This window comes from Bufo bufo, chromosome 10 (assembly GCF_905171765.1).
Source record: "Bufo bufo chromosome 10, aBufBuf1.1, whole genome shotgun sequence".
NCBI classification, from domain to species: Eukaryota; Metazoa; Chordata; class Amphibia; order Anura; family Bufonidae; genus Bufo; species Bufo bufo.
In genome coordinates this window covers 150,400,461-150,421,074 of record NC_053398.1, presented here as the reverse complement: position 1 = coordinate 150,421,074, position 20,614 = coordinate 150,400,461, and the positions used below count along the sequence as shown (strand labels likewise).

Genomic DNA, 20,614 nt, shown 5'->3' with positions numbered 1-20,614 from the left:
CCTACACTTTGCAGAAATTGACTTGCATTGCGGTTTTCAAATTTAATAGCATGTCAATTACGCTCGCGGTTTAACTGCGGATTTCACCCTATTTAATGGACGGCTGCGGCAAAACTGCATCAAATATGCACCAAAAACCGCGGTTAGATTTAGCAGATTTGGATGAGGAGACGCACATAAATCCGCCCCAATCTCCTTGTGGATTTATGTCGTTTCTGCAGCATATCTGCACTAAAATCCGCAATGTGCGTTCAGCCTAAGGACGCCTTCCCACGCTGCAGATTTTGTGGCAGTTCTGCGACTGACAATCAGCCCCATTCATCTGAATAGGGCGGCGAGCACACGGATTCCTGCAAGCCTCATTAGGGGAATGGAACGGAGTGTGACGGAGCCCTTATCCTTCTCCAGGTATCATTGGCTTGGATCAGCTGAAATCAGAATTCATCCTATGCACCGCCAAGGGTTAAATCCGTGGTGGAAATCCACGGCATAGAATGACATACTGCAGATTGCAAATCCACACCAAATGTGAAGTTCTGCGTGGATTGTGTTGTGGAAATTTCCCACAGAGTTTGAATGAGATTTTCTAAAAATGTCACCCACTCTGCTTCTCCTGTACTGAGGTTCGTCTGCAGCCAGTTCTGATGTGGAGGCTCCACAGCGTATACACCACGTGTGGCCTACGTGGCAGGTCTTGTGGACCCACTGATCAGGACTGATGGGACCCAAGGATGCCCTAGTGCAATGATTCCAGCATCTATGCAGCTCATGAAGATATCAGTCACCTGCAACCGAGGGCACACCCCCAGGACCCCAGAATAAGGGGCACACTCCCAGGACCCCAGAATAAGGGGCACACTCCCAGGACCCCAGAATAAGGGGCACACTCCCAGGACCCCAGAATAAGGGGCACATGCCCAGGACCCCAGAATAAGGGGCACACCCCCAGGACCCCAGAATAAGGGGCACACTCCCAGGACCCCAGAATAAGGGGCACATGCCCAGGACCCCAGAATAAGGGGCACACCCCCAGGACCCCAGAATAAGGGGCACACTCCCAGGACCCCAGAATAAGGGGCACACTCCCAGGACCCCAGAATAAGGGGCACACTCCCAGGACCCCAGAATAAGGGGCACACTCCCAGGACCCCAGAATAAGGGGCACACTCCCAGGACCCCAGAATAAGGGGCACACTCCCAGGACCCCAGAATAAGGGGCACACTCCCAGGACCCCAGAATAAGGGGCACACGCCCAGGACCCCAGAATAAGGGGCACACCCCCAGGACCCCAGAATAAGGGGCACACTCCCAGGACCCCAGAATAAGGGGCACACTGTCAGGACACCAGAATAAGGGGCACACTCCCAGGACCCCAGAATAAGGGGCACATGTCCAGGACCCCAGAATAAGGGGCACACTCCCAGGACCCCAGAATAAGGGGCACACTCCCAGGACCCCAGAATAAGGGGCACACTGTCAGGACCCCAGAATAAGGGGCACACTCCCAGAACCCCAGAATAAGGGGCACATGTCCAGGACCCCAGAATAAGGGGCACATGTCCAGGACCCCAGAATAAGGGGCACATGTCCAGGACCCCAGAATAAGGGGCACACTCCCAGGACCCCAAAATAAGGGGCACACTGTCAGGACACCAGAATAAGGGGCACACTCCCAGGACCCCAGAATAAGGGGCACATGTCTAGGACCCCAGAATAAGGGGCACACTCCCAGGACCCCAGAATAAGGGGCACACTGTCAGGACCCCAGAATAAGGGGCACACTGTCAGGACCCCAGAATAAGGGGCACATGTCCAGGACCCCAGAATAAGGGGCACATGTCCAGGACCCCAGAATAAGGGGCACATGTCCAGGACCCCAGAATAAGGGTCACACTCCCAGGACCCAAGAATAAGGGGCACACTCCCAGGACCCAAGAATAAGGGGCACACGCCCAGGACCCCAAAATAAGGGGCACACTCCCAGGACCCCAGAATAAGGGGCACATGCCCAGGACCCCAGAATAAGGGGCACACTCCCAGGACCCCAGAATAAGGGGCACACTCCCAGGACCCCAGAATAAGGGGCACACTCCCAGGACCCCAGAATAAGGGGCACACACCCAGGACACCAGAATAAGGGGCACACGCCCAGGACCCCAAAATAAGAGGCACACTCCCAGGACCCCAAAATAAGGGGCACACCCCCAGGACCCCAGAATAAGGGGCACATGCCCAGGACCCCAGAATAAGGGGCACACTCCCAGGACCCCAGAATAAGGGGCACACTCCCAGGACCCCAGAATAAGGGGCACACTCCCAGGACCCCAGAATAAGGGGCACACACCCAGGACCCCAGAATAAGGGGCACACACCCAGGACCCCAGAATAAGGGGCACACACCCAGGACCCCAAAATAAGGGGCACACTCCCAGGACCCCAGAATAAGGGGCACATGCCCAGGACCCCAGAATAAGGGGCACACTCCCAGGACCCCAGAATAAGGGGCACACTCCCAGGACCCCAGAATAAGGGGCACACTCCCAGGGCCCCAGAATAAGGGGCACACACCCAGGACCCCAGAATAAGGGGCACACACCCAGGACCCCAGAATAAGGGGCACACACCCAGGACCCCAGAATAAGGGGCACACTCCCAGGACCCCAGAATAAGGGGCACACACCCAGGACCCCAGAATAAGGGGCACACACCCAGGACCCCAGAATAAGGGGCACACACCCAGGACCCCAAAATAAGGGGCACACTCCCAGGACCCCAGAATAAGGGGCACATGCCCAGGACCCCAGAATAAAGGGCACACTCCCAGGACCCCAGAATAAGGGGCACATGCCCAGGACCCCAGAATAAAGGGCACACTCCCAGGACCCCAGAATAAGGGGCACACGCCCAGGACCCCGGCCTGAAGTGGCTGATAACAGGGAGCAATATGCTGTATTCACCTCTACTGAAATCCCTCGTATGAAATGTCCGAAAACAGAAAGCAATAAAATGGATTCACCGTTCCTACAGGAGATGACATTAGTCTTCCCCACAGCTGGTCCTTCTACAGCCTGAAACTACTGACAAGAGAGAGCAATGGATGCCAACTGCGCTGCCGTACGTCCTGGGACACGTACACACACAGCCGCATGACGGAATCGGCCCACAGACCGCTGGAGGGAGATTTACAGTATTTTATTACTTTGGGAATGATTTCTAAATTATCTGCAGCAAACCAGTAACTTGAATTAGGCCCCTTTCTGACAAATGAGCCCCACGCTCCGGACTCGCAGGGTGAGTATGCGGCAGCTCCCGTCCTGACGGATTGCATAGCATTATAGTGTTTTATGATGCTATGTAACCCTTAGGGTGCTGGAATGTACTGTATAGCACTGACAGCATTATGTCAGTGTTATCCAATACATTCCAGAACTGTAAGGGTTACATAGCATCATAAATGAGTATAATGCTATGTGACCCCAGCAGTGCTGGGAGGTCAGGACGGGAGCTGCCGCCTACTCACCCTGCGAGTCCGGAGCGTGGAACTCGCCTGGCTGTATTACACCAGCAGACTATCTGACCAATATCTGTCCAATAATCTGTGTGTCCGACCAATGATTGGCCATATAATCGGTAATACAGTCCGTGTCTGGGAAAGCTGGGTGATAACCAATATGGCTGCCATTGCAGCTTCCCCAGATCTGTGGGGGTAAATATGTCTTTTGCAGCTGTGGACACGGACGGGGCGGTTTTTTGAGTCCGCATTCACCTTTCGCTTGGTGCTTCATCATTTTATGGGGATGAAAAGTCAAGGTTTGTCTGTTGTGAAAACATCTGAAGAGGAAGAGAAATACCGCTGAGCCGTGGACATCAATAAACCGTAAAACCTACAAGACCGCCCCACCTTCTACACCAGGAACCAGCTCCTCTGAACTACAACCCCCAGCATCTTTCTTTCATATCTATGGGAATTAGAAGAATGCTGGGAGTTGGAGTTCTGCGCCATTCATTGCCATAGACATTAGATGGTCTCTTGGGGTGAAGCTTTTCCCACATTATACCGCCATATCAGAAGATCTTGAGGGGTCCACACAGGTTTCTGAGCCAAAGCAAGAAGCGGGTTGGAGGGGAATGATTAACATAACGGACTTACGGTTCCCCTTCTGCTGGATCCAGTGTGTGCACCCACTCTTATCGTTCTCTTCTTCCCATTAAAGGGGTATTCCGGTTATTTGGAACGGTGGCGGTCCTCTGTACCGCTGCAATGAATGGAGCGGCCGGTCCGGCATGTGTGCGGCTGCTCCATTCATTTTTATGGGATATCCGGAGATAGGTGAGCGCTCTACTCCGCCGTCTCCGGAACTCCCACAGAAATGAATGAGGGGGCCACGTGCATCCGGCTGCAGAGGGAGGGGGTCCCCAGTCCTGTGATCAGTGGGGGTCCCAGCAGCAGAACCCCCACCGATCTGATGGCTATCCTGTGTATAGGGGATAAGGTCAAACAACCGGAGTACTCCTTTAAGGCTGCGCTCCCGTCGTGTAAATCTGGTACGCCGCACTCCGCCGGATCGACTACAATGGGATCTGACTGGTTTCATAAATGGCGCCTTTCTGCCGGACGAACACCGGTATCGTCAGATCCTCTTCTAGTCAATGGCGATCCGGCAGAATGCGGCGCTGCCCGGCTGTGCCGGATACGGGAACTCCAGTCTGTTCCTCTGCTGGGAAGACGTGAACGCAGCCTTTATAATATCTGTGCATTGTGGGATCCTCCCGCGCCCCTATGATCTCATTACCTTCTCGCTGCGCTCTGGTGAGAATCTCCGCACAACACGAGCGCTCGGCACTTACACCGCCTGAGGATCGGGCAATCTCCCTGTGCAAATGTGTCGCAGATCACATGACGAAGCGCTCGTTCATCCGGTGATCCTGACGCTTGTGTAGGCACCTAAATAATCGGACAGAAAGTCGTGCGGTCTAAACGGCGATCTGCTGCCCAGAAACCATGAATCTGTATCGCAACAGTGACTGCTCGTCTTCATACTGTGGAGGAGATCACTGCATGTAAATGTGTCTCCTCCACCGACGAGCAGGCGATTGCTGGGAAGGAACACTTCTGTATGAGGACGAGCGATGGCATTAGTGATCACTGCTCCCTGTACTGTGGAGGAGATCGCTGCATGTAAATGTGTCTCCTCCACCGACGAGCAGGTGATTGTCAGGAAGGAACGCTTCTGTATGGGGACGAACGATGGCATTAGTGATCACTGCTCCCTGTACTGTGGAGGAGATCGCTGCATGTAAATGTGTCTCCTCCACTAATGAGCAGGAGATTGCTGGGAAGGAACGCTTCTGTATGAGGACGAGCGATGGCATTAGTGATCACTGCTCCCTGTACTGTGGAGGAGATCGCTGCATGTAAATGTGTCTCCTCCACCGACGAGCAGGCGATTGCTGGGAAGGAACACTTCTGTATGGGGACGAACGATGGCATTAGTGATCACTGCTCCCTGTACTGTGGAGGAGATCACTGCATGTAAATGTGTCTCCTCCACCGACGAGCAGGCGATTGTCAGGAAGGAACGCTTCTGTATGAGGACGAGCGATGGCATTAGTGATCACTGCTCCCTATACTGTGGAGGAGATCGCTGCATGTAAATGTGTCTCCTCCACCGACGAGCAGGCGATTGTCAGGAAGGAACACTTCTGTATAGGGACGAACGATGGCATTAGTGATCACTGCTCCCTGTACTGTGGAGGAGACCGCTGCATGTAAATGTGTCTCCTCCACTGACGAGCAGGCGATTGTCAGGAAGGAACACTTCTGTATGAGAACGAGCAATGGCATTAGTGATCACTGCTCCCTATACTGTGGAGGAGATCGCTGCATGTAAATGTGTCTCCTCCACCGACGAGCAGGAGATTGTCAGGAAGGAACGCTTCAGTATGAGGACAAGCGATGGCATTAGTGATCACTGCGCCCTATACTGTGGAGGAGATCACTGCATGTAAATGTGTCTCCTCCACCGACGAGCAGGAGATTGTTAGGAAGGAACGATTCTGTATGGGGACGAGCGATGGCATTAGTGATCACTGCTCCCTGTACTGTGGAGGAGATCACTGCATGTAAATGTGTCTCCTCCACCGACGAGCAGGCGATTGCTGGGAAGGAACACTTCTGTATAGGGACGAACGATGGCATTAGTGATCACTGCTCCCTGTACTGTGGAGGAGACCACTGCATGTAAATGTGTCTCCTCCACCGACGAGCAGACGATTGCTGGGAAGGAACGCTTCTGTATGGGGACGAGCGATGGTATTAGTGATCACTGCTCCCTGTACTGTGGAGGAGATAGCTGCATGTAAATGTGTCTCCTCCACCGACGAGCAGGCGATTGTCAGGAAGGAACACTTCTGTATAGGGACGAACGATGGCATTAGTGATCACTGCTCCCTATACTGTGGAGGAGACCACTGCATGTAAATGTGTCTCCTCCACTGACGAGCAGGAGATTGTCGGGAAGGAGCGCTTCTGTATGAGAACGAGCGATGGCATTAGTGATCACTGCTCCCTGTACTGTGGAGGAGATTGCTGCATGTAAATGTGTCTCCTCCACTGACGAGCAGGAGATTGTCGGGAAGGAGCGCTTCTGTATGAGAACGAGCGATGGCATTAGTGATCACTGCTCCCTGTACTGTGGAGGAGATTGCTGCATGTAAATGTGTCTCCTCCACCGACGAGCAGGAGATTGTTAGGAAGGAACGCTTCTGTATGAGGACGAACGATGGCATTAGTGATCACTGCTCCCTATACTGTGGAGAACACTACATGTAGATGTGTCTCCTCCACCGACGAGCAGGCGATTGTCAGGAAGGAACGCTTCTGTATGAGGACGAACGATGGCATTAGTGATATCTGCTCCCTGTACTGTGGAGGAGACCACTTCATGTAAATGTGTCTCCTCCACCGACGAGCAAGCGATTGTTAGGAAGGAACGCTTCTGTATGGGGACGAACGATGGCATTAGTGATCACTGCTCCCTGTACTGTGGAGGAGATCGCTGCATGTAAATGTGTCTCCTCCACTAATGAGCAGGCGATTGTTAGGAAGGAACGCGCTTCTTTGCCAACAATCAGCCGCTCAGTCGCCCCATATAAATCCAGCTTAATAATTAATGCATTTCCAGAACCACTGAGCAGGAGGTTAGTAAAGGGAGGCTCTACACCAGAGCAAGGGGAATAGTAAAAGGGGGGCTCTATGCCAGATCAAATTAAATAGTAAAGGGGGCTCTACACCAGAGCAAAGGAGATAGTAAAGGGGGGCTCTACACCAGATCAAAGGAGATAGTAAAGGGGGGCTCTACACCAGATCAAAGGAGATAGTAAAGGGGGGCTCTACACCAGATCAAAGGAGATAGTAAAGGGGGGCTCTACACCAGATCAAAGGAGATTGTAAAGGGGGGCTCTACACCAGATCAAAGGAGATAGTAAAGGGGGGCTCTACACCAGATCAAAGGAGATTGTAAAGGGGGGGTCTCTACACCAGAGCAAAGAGGGTAGTAATGGGGGCTCTACAGAAAAAGGGAGATAGTAAAGGGGGCCTTTACACCAGATCAAGGGGGATAGTAAAGGGGGGGGGGGGGCTCTACACCAGATCAAAGGAGATAGTAAGGGGGGCTCTACACCAGAGCAAGGTATACGGGATGGACATAAAGGGAGGTGGGAGCAGAGACTTCAGGAATGACAGGTAAGAAGGAGAACCTACCTGCTGATCCCAGTAATAAAGAAGAAGGTGTCACCGACTCACCTCATACATCGGGAGGTATGTTATATATAACCAGCGGGGGACTCCCATAATAAGAGAGAATACTAATCCAGACAGACAGATAGTACATGACAGACAGACAGATGATGGACATATCAGACAGACAGACAGACGGATGATGGACATATCACAGACAGACGGATGGACATATCACAGACAGACGGATGGACATATCACAGACAGACGGACAGATGATGGACATATCACAGACAGACAGACAGATGATGGACATATCAGACAGACAGACAGACGGATGATGGACAGACAGATGATGGACATATCACAGACAGACGGATGATGGACATATCACAGACAGACGGACAGAGGATGGACATATCATAGACAGACGGACAGATGATGGACATATCATAGACAGACAGACAGACAAAGGATGGACATATGACAGACAGACAGAGGATGGACATATCAGACAGACAGACAGACGGATGATGGACATATCACAGACAGACGGATGATGGACATATCACAGACAGACGGACAGAGGATGGACATATCATAGACAGACGGACAGATGATGGACATATCATAGACAGACAGACAGACAAAGGATGGACATATGACAGACAGACAGAGGATGGACATATCAGACAGACAGACAGACGGATGATGGACATATCACAGACAGACGGACAGAGGATGGATATATCAGACAGACAGACGGACAGAGGATGGACATATCACAGACAGACAGAGGATGGACATATCAGACAGACAGACAGACAGAGGATGGACATATCACAGACAGACGGACAGATGATAGACATATCACAGACAGACAGACAGATGATGGACATATGACAGACAGACGGACGGACGATGGACAGACAGATGATGGATATATCACAGACGGACAGATGATGGACATATGACAGACAGACGGACAGATGATAGACATATGACAGACAGACAGACATATCACAGACAGACGGACATATGACAGACAGACGGACAGATGATAGACATATCACAGACGGACGGATGATAGACATATCACAGACAGACGGACATATGACAGACAGACGGACGGAGGATGCAGTTAGCAGACGGAGGAATGCTCGCCCGGATCTTACCGCCCTCCTCGCCGTATCCCCAGCAGTGCTGTCCGGTCATGGTCGCAGTCGGCTCCTGGTCGCTCCACCTGTCGCCTTTACACTGCACACTGTACCTGTTCTCAGCCTCTTAAAGGGACAGTAACGGGGGGGGGGGGGCCTCAGCTGACTACAGGAGGGACTGATCTCTCACCTCCTCCTCCTCCTCCCCTGTGGGTGCAGCAGGGTGTAATGCACGGATCCCACCCTGTATACAATCCGGGGGTCTCTCTGTAACCGTCCGCACAGCGACTATTGTTTCCTGGTTTTATGCAAAGTTGCTTTATTAATACAGTTGTTCTCATTCTTCGCCATTTTCAAGCAAGCTGCTTGCTGGCAGTGAATGGGAACATTTTTGTCTTACATGCAGAAGCGGACACCATATAGACCTTATACTTCTCACAGCTGAGGGTTTGTTACAATACGCCGTGAGGTAAATACATCAACCACAGCACACATCTCTCTGCGAGTCCGTTACAATGTATCAGTCTGGAGCATTGTCCGGATTAGATGCAACTGTATCCACGTCTGTGCTGAGAGCAGTGTTCTCATTCACTGACAGGAAGCAGAGATTTAGAAAATGGTGAATGACGCAGAAGGCAGATTATAATAGCGACCACCTCCGCGGCCCCCGTCCTTCATGGCGACAAGCCTGCGCCAAATGCTGATTTCACAGGGATTCGGGTCAATGAATTTCACCACAAAGTTCGGACATTTTCCAGGGTGGGGGGTTTCTGCTGAACCCCCTTCATCTCAGTGTGGGGGAAGGGACGTGGCAAATACACATTGGGAGCCATTGTGGCTTTTTGTTTCGGCCCCCGATCCATTCCCCGGGGTTGGGGGGCCATGTGGACTTTGTATGTGAATTATGGCCATGGTGATAGCGGAATACACAGCGCTGCGCGGGGCGCTCAGGACTTGGTGTCAGAGAGGGGCTCAACCATCCGACCGCTGGCTATTTCCGTAATGGTGAATGGAGCGGTGGCAGCGCATGCGCAGTGTGCTCTTCATCCACTGCTATGGAACTCCCAAAAACAGCTGAGCGCACTCCTAGATGTGGCCCCCGCACCTATCTGACCCTGGGGGTCTATTCTTATAAGGGATCAATGATTGATTGATGGGGCCAAATGTGAGGAGCGGCAGAAAGAGCGTCTAATGGAGCGGCAGATCACCCGAAAAAAGGGCGAAATGGACGCCTAAACGGACACGAAACTGCTGCCAAAAACAATGATTCTGTATGGGGACAACTGATAGCAACAGTGATCACTGCTCCCTGTACTGTGGAGGAGATCGCTGTATGTACATGTCTCTCCTCCACCGACGAGCAGGCGATTGTCAGGAAGGAATGCTTCTGTATAGGGACGAGCGATGGCATTAGTGATCACTGCTCCCCATACTGTGGAGGAGATCGCTGCATGTAAATGTGTCTCCTCCACCGACGAGCAGGAGATTGTTAGGAAGGAACGCTTCTGTATGGGGACGAGCGATGGCATTAGTGATCACTGCTCTCTGTACTATGGAGGAGATCGCTGTATGTAAATGTGTCTCCTCCACTGACGAGCAGGCGATTGTCAGGAAGGAACGCTTCTGTATGGGGACGAGCGATGGCGTTAGTGATCACTGCTCCCTATACTGTGGAGGAGATCACTACATGTACATGTGTCTCCTCCACTGACGAGCAGGCGATTGTCAGGAAGGAACACTTCTGTATGGGGACGAGTGATGGAGGAGATCCCTATACTGTGGAGGAGATCGCTGCATGTACATGTGTCTCCTCCACTGACGAGCAGGCGATTGTCAGGAAGGAACACTTCTGTATAGGGACGAGCGATGGCATTAGTGATCACTGCTCCCTGTACTGTGGAGGAGATCACTGCATGTAAATGTGTCTCCTCCACTGACGAGCAGGAGATTGTTAGGAAGGAACGCTTCTGTATAGGGACGAGCGATGGCATTAGTGATCACTGCTCCCTGTACTGTGGAGGAGATCGCTGCATGTAAATGTGTCTCCTCCACCGACGAGCAGGAGATTGTTAGGAAGGAACGATTCTGTATGGGGACGAGTGATGGCATTAATGATCACTGCTCCCTATACTGTGGAGGAGATCACTGCATGTAAATGTGTCTCCTCCACTGACGAGCAGGAGATTGTCAGGAAGGAACACTTCTGTATGGGGACGAGTGATGGAGGAGATCCCTATACTGTGGAGATCGCTGCATGTACATGTGTCTCCTCCACTGACGAGCAGGCGACTGTCTACAAGGAACGCTTCCTTCCCGACAATCGGCTGTACATCGGGACGTGTAAAGCCGCCTTTCGGCTTCGATGTCCCATCTTATTCACCCGTAGACGTGGAGCCGGCAGTCATGTGATCCTCACAAGGTAAGTACCTCTGAAACATTGGGAGCACCTACTGAATTCAGGACGGGGCCCCTTAGCTTTGAGTGATGAAGCGTGCTCAAGTGTCATGCATCCTGTGAATGGGCCCCTACGTGGTCCTCTCTGGGCGCCGAGGGGTTACAGGGGATCTAGTGTCAGGCCATGGAAATAACCTGGAATATCAGCAGGGTTCGTGTCACCTGATGATGTCACCGCATTGTGTGCGTCTACACCGGCCTCTGCAGCAGGACAAAGGGTCTTCAGAAAGCCGCTGTGTGCTCCGGGAGGCGGGCGACGGAATAATCGCATTTCCCATTCTTTCAGGTTTTTACTGGTTCAATAGCAACTTAATGACACAGATTCCCCATTGTCTCCAGGGGAAGAAACAGCTTAAAGTGCAGTTCCAGACAGAATGGGGCTGTTTGTCCAGCTCGTTGGCTTTTAGGTATAACATTAGACGGCGTATTGGCTCGTCCGTATAGTCCCCCGGCATGGACTGGCCTCTGCTACTGGTCTGCCCTCTAGTGGCTCTTTATCAGTACCACAGCTTCATATTCACACCTCCGTACTGTACTGCGGATCCGCAAGAGACCCGGCCGGCGCCCCCCATAGAACTGCCTATTGTCTGCAATTGCGGACAAGAATAGGACATGTTCTATTTTTTTCCGGAGCCGCGGACCAGAAGATCGGGGCCACGCTCCGGAAATGCGGAAGCGGAGAGCACATAGTGTGCTCTCCGCATCCATTCCTGCCCCATTGAGAATGAATGGGTCCGCACCTGTTCCGGATATTCCACGTGAATGGACCTGACTGGTCTAATGCGCATGAAAATGTGGCGCAAGAGCTGAAATTAGGCGCACGTCTCCATGAAAGGAGGCAAAATGTGGCGCAGCCCACCACTCAGAAAAGTGCGGGGGCCGAGGGGGGGAGGAGAACTACATGCATAGGGTGGAAAAAAGGTACAAAACACAGATGCTCAACCTGCAGCCTCCAGCTGTTGCAAAACTACAACTCCCAGCATGCCCTAGTAGCTGTAGGTTGTCCATAGTGGGAGTTGTAGTTTTGCAACAGCTGCAGGTCGGGCATCCCTGATCTAAAAAAGTCTAAATAGGCGAATGAGGCACAAAAAGCCTCCAAAACAGGCCCATCTTCAGTGTAAAGGTGCCCCGATCCCTCCAAAGATGAAGGGTTAATAAACCCGCAGCACGGCGCTCACAGACGAGACCGCCACATCCTGCATCCAGACAGGGGCAATCTCCGCTCAGAATGAGGAAGATGGCGGTTAGAGAGTTAATTATCAGCCCGGTGTTATCACAGGGTCATTCATCTCCAAAGGAATGAAAGTCAACCTGCCGAGCGCGGATCGCTGGATCGGGGACCTTGGACCCTTTCATCAAAACCGATCTATTTACTCTTCGGACAGAGGAAGGTCCATAAATCACAGAGTCACTGCCGTAAAAGTCATGAGAATCAGAGTCGGTGAGGCATTCTGTGCCCCGTGCCTCGCTCATAGAGAGGAGCCCGTTTCAGGTTATGAGATTCGTTCACGCTTCATTTGGTGGCAAAAGGGGATTCCGTTCCCACGGACCATAACGCAATTCTATGATGGAATGCATAATGGAACGCCTTTAGAGGAATTCCGTTACTCATTCCGTCATAATAGAAGTCTATGAGCTACAAAACGGATCCGTCCCGTTTCCGTTATCCAGGGGAGGACTCGGGATCCGGGGAGGACTCGGGATCCGGGGAGGACTCGGGATCCGGGGAGGACTCGGGATCCGGGGAGGACTCGGGATCCGGGGAGGACTCGGGATCGGGGGAGGACTCGGGATCCGGGGAGGACTCGGGATCGGGGGAGGACTCGGGATCCGGGGAGGACTCGGGATCGGGGGAGGACTCGGGATCGGGGGAGGACTCGGGATCCGGGGAGGACTCGGGATCCGGGGAGGACTCCCCTGCATACCGGAAACGGGACGGATCTGTTTTGCAGCCCATAGACTTCTATTATGACTGAATGAATAACAGAATCCATAACGCAATTCACCTTTTACCAGTAAACGAAGTGTGAACGAATCTCATAACCTGAACGGGCTCATCTCCAGCGCCTGCTGATGCTCTTCCCCGTATTGGTGAGACTACGACTACGCTGTGGACGTCGTAGACGGGGGTCTCCAGCTCTGGCTCGGGGGTATTTTGCAGGGGGATGTGTGGCCCCCTGTCGCTGCAGGCTTTAATAGCTGGACCCATAGGGGCCTTAAGGAGAGGGGAGAAGGTCGCGGCCTTACCCCTGAGAACAAATCCTCATCGCCCCCTGACCGACAGTTAGAAGACCCCCATACATCCTGACAAATGTCCGGCGTGAAATGTGCGCCCCTCTGATCAGTCGGAGGTTCCACACAGGCCTCCAGGGAAGTAGTAAGAGGCATCTTGGGCCGCATGCTGTCCGCAAAAATGTGGAACCGTTTTTTTGTGGATTCGATTTGGACCTTTTCACTTCTATGGTAAAACAAATAAAACATGTTCTGTACTTGTCAGCGGAAATCAGGACGTGACGCAATTGAAGCGTACGGGTCCGCAAAGTATATCTATAGTCCTGAAGAATACAGACATAACACTTCTCAGAGCTGAGGGTTTGTTACAATGGTATCCTGGAGAATCGGAGTCCGGACCGATACACTGTAGCCATGTATCTAGTGAGCAGTGGGGGTTGTATCTCAGACATGGGGAGTAGTAGTCTCGGGCTCCTAGCCATTTATTGTCACCGCCGGTGATGGATTGCTCTGCCGGACAGATTAAGGCCGCCCGTATATTATATTATATAACGGTGCAATCCATTTAGCGGACAGGCGCTGTCATCCTCTGCTGATAAGAACAGGTAGTGACTAAACACCCGACCCCCGACCTGAGGGACACCCCCCCCCCCCCCCGTGGGTCATCGTACTAGGCCAATGGTGACAATAGAGTGACAACCTGTTACAGCTCGCTGCAGGGAGGTCCGGGGTCTTGGTGACCCCCTCACACCAGCGGAGCTGGGCTTAATACTGATGTTCTATCATCTGGATCTGAAGGTGGGGGTCCGACACCCAGGACCCCCGCTGATCAGACGTTTGACAGCCTTCTCTCCATTCCCTTCCACGTGCGCCCAGGACACAGGTGAGAATGCCACGGAGCTACCGCCAGCACCTTCCCAACAGTCCCGGGGGTCGGATACCGGGAGCTCTGCCGTCACAGATTGGATGTGAGCAGTAGACGCCACTCGCACGCTGCCGATACAAAAGCGTTTATTTCTTTACTTCATTCCAATATAAAACGGGAGCTCCTGAGGGACGCGGAGACATCGCTCGCACCCCCTCCCCGCGACGCCATCAGAGGTAAAAAGATCTCGGAAAACCCCTTTAAAGGAACACAGACATTTACCATTCAAAAAATCGGACACAATTTGTACTGAAAACACGGCGTTTATTAGGGGAGACGCTTTTTACTAGATTGAAAATGGGGTGTGGCTTAGTGGGAAAGGGCGGGGCATAAATGGGACACTGGCACAGACATTTTGGTGCAAAGTAAGCCAACCGATAGGCGATGTGAAGAGTCACCAATTGTATCATCTAATGAATGTGGGGGCAGCAGAGGCGGAGCTTGCCAAGAGCTCATTTACATCTTTACATTAGGGTTAGTAAATCTGGTGCAGGGTGGGGGGTGCAGGGTCAGAGGTGGGGGGTGCAGGGTCAGAGGTGGGGGGTGCAGGGTTAGGGGTGGGGGGGGTGCAGAGTCAGGGGTGGGGGGGTGCAGGGTCAGGGGTGGGGGGTGCAGGGTCAGAGGGTGGGGGGTGCAAGGTCCGGGGTGGGGGGTGCAGGGCCCGGGGGGGGGGGGCGCAGGGTCAGGGGTGGGGGGTGCAGAGTCAGGGGTGGGGGGGTGCAGGGTCAGGGGTGGGGGGGTGCAGGGTCAGAGGTGGGGGGTGCAGGGTTAGGGGTGGGGGGGGGGCAGAGTCAGGGGTGGGGGGGTGCAGGGTCAGGGGTGGGGGGTGCAGGGTCAGGGGTGGGGGGTGCAGGGTCAGAGGGTGGGGGGTGCAGGGTCCGGGGTGGGGGGGTGCAGGGTCCGGGGTGGGGGGGTGCAGGGTCAGGGGGGGGGGGTGCAGAGTCAGGGGTGGGGGGGTGCAGAGTCAGGGGTGGGGGGGTGCAGGGTCAGGGGTGGGGGGGTGCAGGGTCAGAGGTGGGGGGTGCAGAGTCAGGAGTGGAGGGTGCAGGGTCAGAGGGTGGGGGGTGCAAGGTCTGGGGTGGGGGGTGCAGGGTCCGGGGTGGGGGGGTGCAGGGTCCGGGGTGGGGGGGTGCAGGGTCAGGGGTGGGGGGGTGCAGGGTCAGAGGTGGGGGGTGCAGGGTCAGAGGGTGGGGGGTGCAAGGTCCGGGGTGGGGGGTGCAGGGTCCGGGGTGGGGGGGTGCAGGGTCCGGGGTGGGGGGGTGCAGGGTCAGGGGTGGGGGGTGCAGAGTCAGGGGTGGGGGGGTGCAGGGTCAGGGGTGGGGGGGTGCAGGGTCAGGGGTGGGGGGGTGCAGGGTCAGAGGTGGGGGGTGCAGAGTCAGGAGTGGAGGGTGCAGGGTCAGAGGGTGGGGGGTGCAAGGTCTGGGGTGGGGGGTGCAGGGTCCGGGAAGGGGGGGTGCAGGGTCCGGGGTGGGGGGGTGCAGGGTCAGGGGTGGGGGGGTGCAGGGTCAGAGGTGGGGGGTGCAGGGTCAGGGGTGGGGGGTGCAGAGTCAGGGGTGGGGGGGTGCAGGGTCAGGGGTGGGGGGGTGCAGGGTCAGGGGTGGGGGGTGCAGGGTCAGAGGGTGGGGGGTGCAAGGTCCGGGGTGGGGGGTGCAGGGTCCGGGGTGGGGGGTGCAGGGTCCGGGGTGGGGGGGTGCAGGGTCAGGGGTGGGGGGGTGCAGAGTCAGGGGTGGGGGGGTGCAGAGTCAGGGATGGGGGGGTGCAGGGTCAGGGGTGGGGGGGTGCAGGGTCAGGGGTGGGGGGGTACAGGGTCAGAGGTGGGGGGTGCAGGGTCAGAGGGTGGGGGGTGCAAGGTCAGGGGTGGAGGGTGCAGGGTCAGAGGGTGGGGGGTGCAAAGTCTGGGGTGGGGGGTGCAGGGTCCGGGGTGGGGGGGTGCAGGGTCAGGGGTGGGGGGTGCAGAGTCAGGGATGGGGGGGTGCAGGGTCAGGGTTGGGGGGGTGCAGGGTCAGAGGTGGGGGGTGCAGGGTCAGGGGTGGAGGGTGCAGGGTCAGAGGGTGGGGGGTGCAGGGTCAGAGGGTGGGGGGTGCAAGGTCCGGGGTGGGGGGTGCAGGGTCCGGGGTGGGGGGGTGCAGGGTCAGGGGTGGGGGGTGCAGAGTCAGGGGTGGGGGGGTGCAGGGTCAGGGGTGGGGGGGTGCAGGGTCAGAGGTGGGGGGTGCAGAGTCAGGGGTGGGGGGGGCAGGGTCAGGGGTGGGGGGGTGCAGGGTCAGGGGTGGTGGGTGCAGGGTCAGGAGTGGAGGGTGCAGGGTCAGAGGGTGGGGGGTGCAAGGTCTGGGGTGGGGGGTGCAGGGTCCGGGGTGGGGGGTGCAGGGTCAGGGGTGGGGGGGGGCAGGGTCAGGGGTGGGGGGGTGCAGGGTCAGGGGTGGGGGGGTGCAGGGTCAGGGGGGGGGGGGGGCAGGGTCGGGGGGGGGGGGGTGCAGGGTCAGGGGTGGAGGGTGCAGGGTCAGAGGGTGGGGGGTGCAGGGTCAGAGGGTGGGGGGTGCAAGGTCCGGGGTGGGGGGTGCAGGGTCCGGGGTGGGGGGGTGCAGGGTCAGGGGTGGGGGGTGCAGAGTCAGGGGTGGGGGGGTGCAGGGTCAGGGGTGGGGGGGTGCAGGGTCAGAGGTGGGGGGTGCAGGGTCAGGGGGGGGGGGTGCAGGGTCAGGGGTGGGGGGGGGCAGGGTCAGGGGTGGTGGGTGCAGGGTCAGGAGTGGAGGGTGCAGGGTCAGAGGGTGGGGGGTGCAAGGTCTGGGGTGGGGGGTGCAGGGTCCGGGGTGGGGGGTGCAGGGTCAGGGGTGGGGGGGTGCAGAGTCAGGGGTGGGGGGGTGCAGAGTCAGGGGTGGGGGGGTGCAGGGTCAGGGGGGGGGGGGGGCAGGGTCAGGGGTGGAGGGTGCAGGGTCAGAGGGTGGGGGGTGCAGGGTCAGAGGGTGGGGGGTGCAAGGTCCGGGGTGGGGGGTGCAGGGTCCGGGGTGGGGGGGTGCAGGGTCAGGGGTGGGGGGTGCAGAGTCAGGGGTGGGGGGGTGCAGGGTCAGGGGTGGGGGGGTGCAGGGTCAGGGGTGGGGGGGTGCAGGGTCAGAGGTGGGGGGTGCAGAGTCAGGGGGGGGGGGTGCAGGGTCAGGGGGGGGGGGGGGCAGGGTCAGGGGTGGTGGGTGCAGGGTCAGGGGGGGGGGGGGCAGGGTCAGAGGGTGGGGGGTGCAAGGTCTGGGGTGGGGGGTGCAGGGTCCGGGGTGGGGGGTGCAGGGTCAGGGGGGGGGGGGGGCAGGGTCAGGGGTGGGGGGGTGCAGGGTCAGGGGGGGGGGGGGTGCAGAGTCAGGGGTGGGGGGGTGCAGGGTCAGGGGTGGGGGGGTGCAGGGTCAGGGGTGGAGGGTGCAGGGTCAGAGGGTGGGGGGTGCAAGGTCCGGGGTGGGGGGTGCAGGGTCCGGGGTGGGGGGGTGCAGGGTCAGGGGTGGGGGGTGCAGAGTCAGGGGTGGGGGGGTGCAGGGTCAGGGGTGGGGGGGGTGCAGGGTCAGAGGTGGGGGGTGCAGAGTCAGGGGTGGGGGGTGCAGGGTCAGGGGTGGGGGGGTGCAGGGTCAGGGGTGGTGGGTGCAGGGTCAGGAGTGGAGGGTGCAGGGTCAGAGGGTGGGGGGTGCAGGGTCAGGGGTGGGGGGGTGCAGGGTCAGGGGTGGGGGGGGGCAGAGTCAGGGGTGGGGGGGTGCAGAGTCAGGGGTGGGGGGGTGCAGGGTCAGGGGTGGGGGGGTACAGGGTCAGAGGTGGGGGGTGCAGGGTCAGAGGGTGGGGGGTGCAAGGTCAGGGGTGGAGGGTGCAGGGTCAGAGGGTGGGGGGTGCAAAGTCTGGGGTGGGGGGTGCAGGGTCCGGGGTGGGGGGGTGCAGGGTCAGGGGTGGGGGGTGCAGAGTCAGGGATGGGGGGGTGCAGGGTCAGGGTTGGGGGGGTGCAGGGTCAGAGGTGGGGGGTGCAGGGTCAGGGGTGGGGGGGTGCAGGGTCAGGGGTGGTGGGTGCAGGGTCAGGAGTGGAGGGTGCAGGGTCAGAGGGTGGGGGGTGCAAGGTCTGGGGTGGGGGGTGCAGGGTCCGGGAAGGGGGGGTGCAGGGTCCGGGGTGGGGGGGTGCAGGGTCAGGGGTGGGGGGGTGCAGGGTCAGGGGTGGGGGGTGCAGGGTCAGAGGTGGGGGGTGCAGAGTCAGGGGTGGGGGGGGGGGTGCAGGGTCAGGGGTGGGGGGTGCAGAGTCAGGGGTGGGGGGGGTGCAGGGTCGGGGGTGGGGGGGGTGCAGGGTCGGGGGTGGGGGGGGGTGCAGGGTCGGGGGTGGGGGGGTGCAGGGTCAGGGGTGGGGGTGCAAGGTCCAGGGTTGGGGGTGCAGGGGCGGGGGGTGCAGGGTCCGGGATTGGGGGTGCAGGGTCCAGGGTGGGGGGTGCAGGGTCCGGGATTGGGGGTGCAGGGTACGGGATTGGGGGTGCAGGGTACGGGATTGGGGGTGCAGGGTACGGGATTGGGGGTGCAGGGTACGGGATTGGGGGTGCAGGATACGGGATTGGGGGTGCAGGGTCCAGGGTGGGGGGTGCAGGGTCCAGGGTGGGGGGTGCAGGGTCCAGGGTCGGGGGTGCAGGGTCGGGGGTGCAGGGTCCGGGGTGGGGGGGTGCAGGGTCAGGGGTGGGGGGTGCAAGGTCCAGGGTTGGGGGTGCAGGGTCCAGGGGTGGGGGGTGCAGGGTCCGGGATTGGGGGTGCAGGGTACGGGATTGGGGGTGCAGGGTCCAGGGTGGGGGGTGCAGGGTCCAGGGTTGAGGGTGCAGCACAGGTATTCTCTCTCTTCGGTCTTGAATTTGGGCTCATGCACACGAACATATTTTCTTTCTGTGTCCGTTCCGTTTTTTTGCACCATATGCAGAACCATTTATTTCAAGGGGTCCGCAAAAAATAAATAAACGGAAGGTACTCTGTGTGCATTCCGTTTCCGTATGTCCGTATTTCCGTCCGGCAAAAAAACAGAACATGTCCTATTATTGTCCGCATTACGGACAAGGATAGTACTGTCCTATCAGGGGCCAGCTGTTCCGTTCCAAAATACAGAATGTGCATGGACGTCATCTGTATTTTTTGCGGACCGCGAAATACATACGGTGGTGTGCATGAGGCCTTTGTAAGAGATTCTATTCAATGAAGGCAGAGAATAAAGGTTTGCTGGAGCCATCTAGTGGCGGGTTCTACTAACTGCAAGGCAAGCTTTCAGACCCAAATCCACCCTTTCTATGTCTATCTGCACAGGCAGAAGTATAACACCAGGGCTTCTCTAAGGGAACGGGGTGCACCTGTGTGCCGCCTGGGGGGAAAACGGAAACAGTGCCCGCCCCTCACCCTATACCAAATCCTCCACCTAACCCCTTCCCTCCTGACATTACATATTTAAACGCCTCCTGCCTCTTACATCCAGTGAGGTCTCCTCTGATGTAGACTTTCTCTTTCCTCATCTTCTCCATTCAGACCAGACCGCCATGATTATTGCTTTCAGCCACCTCTGCAGTTTGACAAAAATACTTCTTAGTTTCCTACTTTTCCATCATCCTCCCACCTTCCCAACATCCTGGCATCCCCAATACTGTGCCCGCTGTGCTCCCCAATACTATGCTGCAGAAACCGATAATCCCCCTGATAATACTGATACTACCCAGATAGTGCCCCCAATACTGTGCCCGCTGTGCTCCCCAATACTATACTGCAGAAACAGATAATCCCCCTGATAATACTGATACCACACAGATAGTGCCCCCAATACTGTGCCCGCTGTGCTCCCAATACTATACTGCAGAAACAGATAATCCCCCTGATAATACTGATACCACCCAGATAGTGCCCCCAATACTGTGCCCGCTGTGCTCCCCAATACTATACTGCAGAAACAGATAATCCCCCTGATAATACTGATACTACCCAGATAGTGCCCCCAATACTGTGCCCGCTGTGCTCCCCAATACTATACTGCAGAAACAGATAATCCCCCTGATAATACTGATACCACCCAGATAGTGCCCCCAATACTGTGCCCGCTGTGCTCCCAATACTATACTGCAGAAACAGATAATCCCCCTGAT

The 20,614-nt window shown here is 56.8% G+C and overlaps 1 protein-coding gene across 2 annotated transcripts in view; it reads right to left on the bottom strand.

Annotated features, from left to right (window-relative positions):
* The window catches only part of CA7 (carbonic anhydrase 7), a 36,992-nt gene extending 16,995 nt beyond the window's left edge, over positions 1 to 19,997 (bottom strand). The window contains exon 1 of one of the 2 annotated variants that reach the window (XM_040409059.1): positions 19,951 to 19,997. In XM_040409059.1, the coding sequence (XP_040264993.1) occupies positions 19,951 to 19,993 (43 nt within the window). In that variant the 5' untranslated portion in view covers positions 19,994 to 19,997. Of the gene's footprint in view, positions 1 to 8,914; positions 9,015 to 19,950 lie in introns of those variants that run through there. The other variant, XM_040409061.1, reaches the window with a different exon arrangement.
* Positions 19,998 to 20,614: the final 617 nt, after the last annotated feature.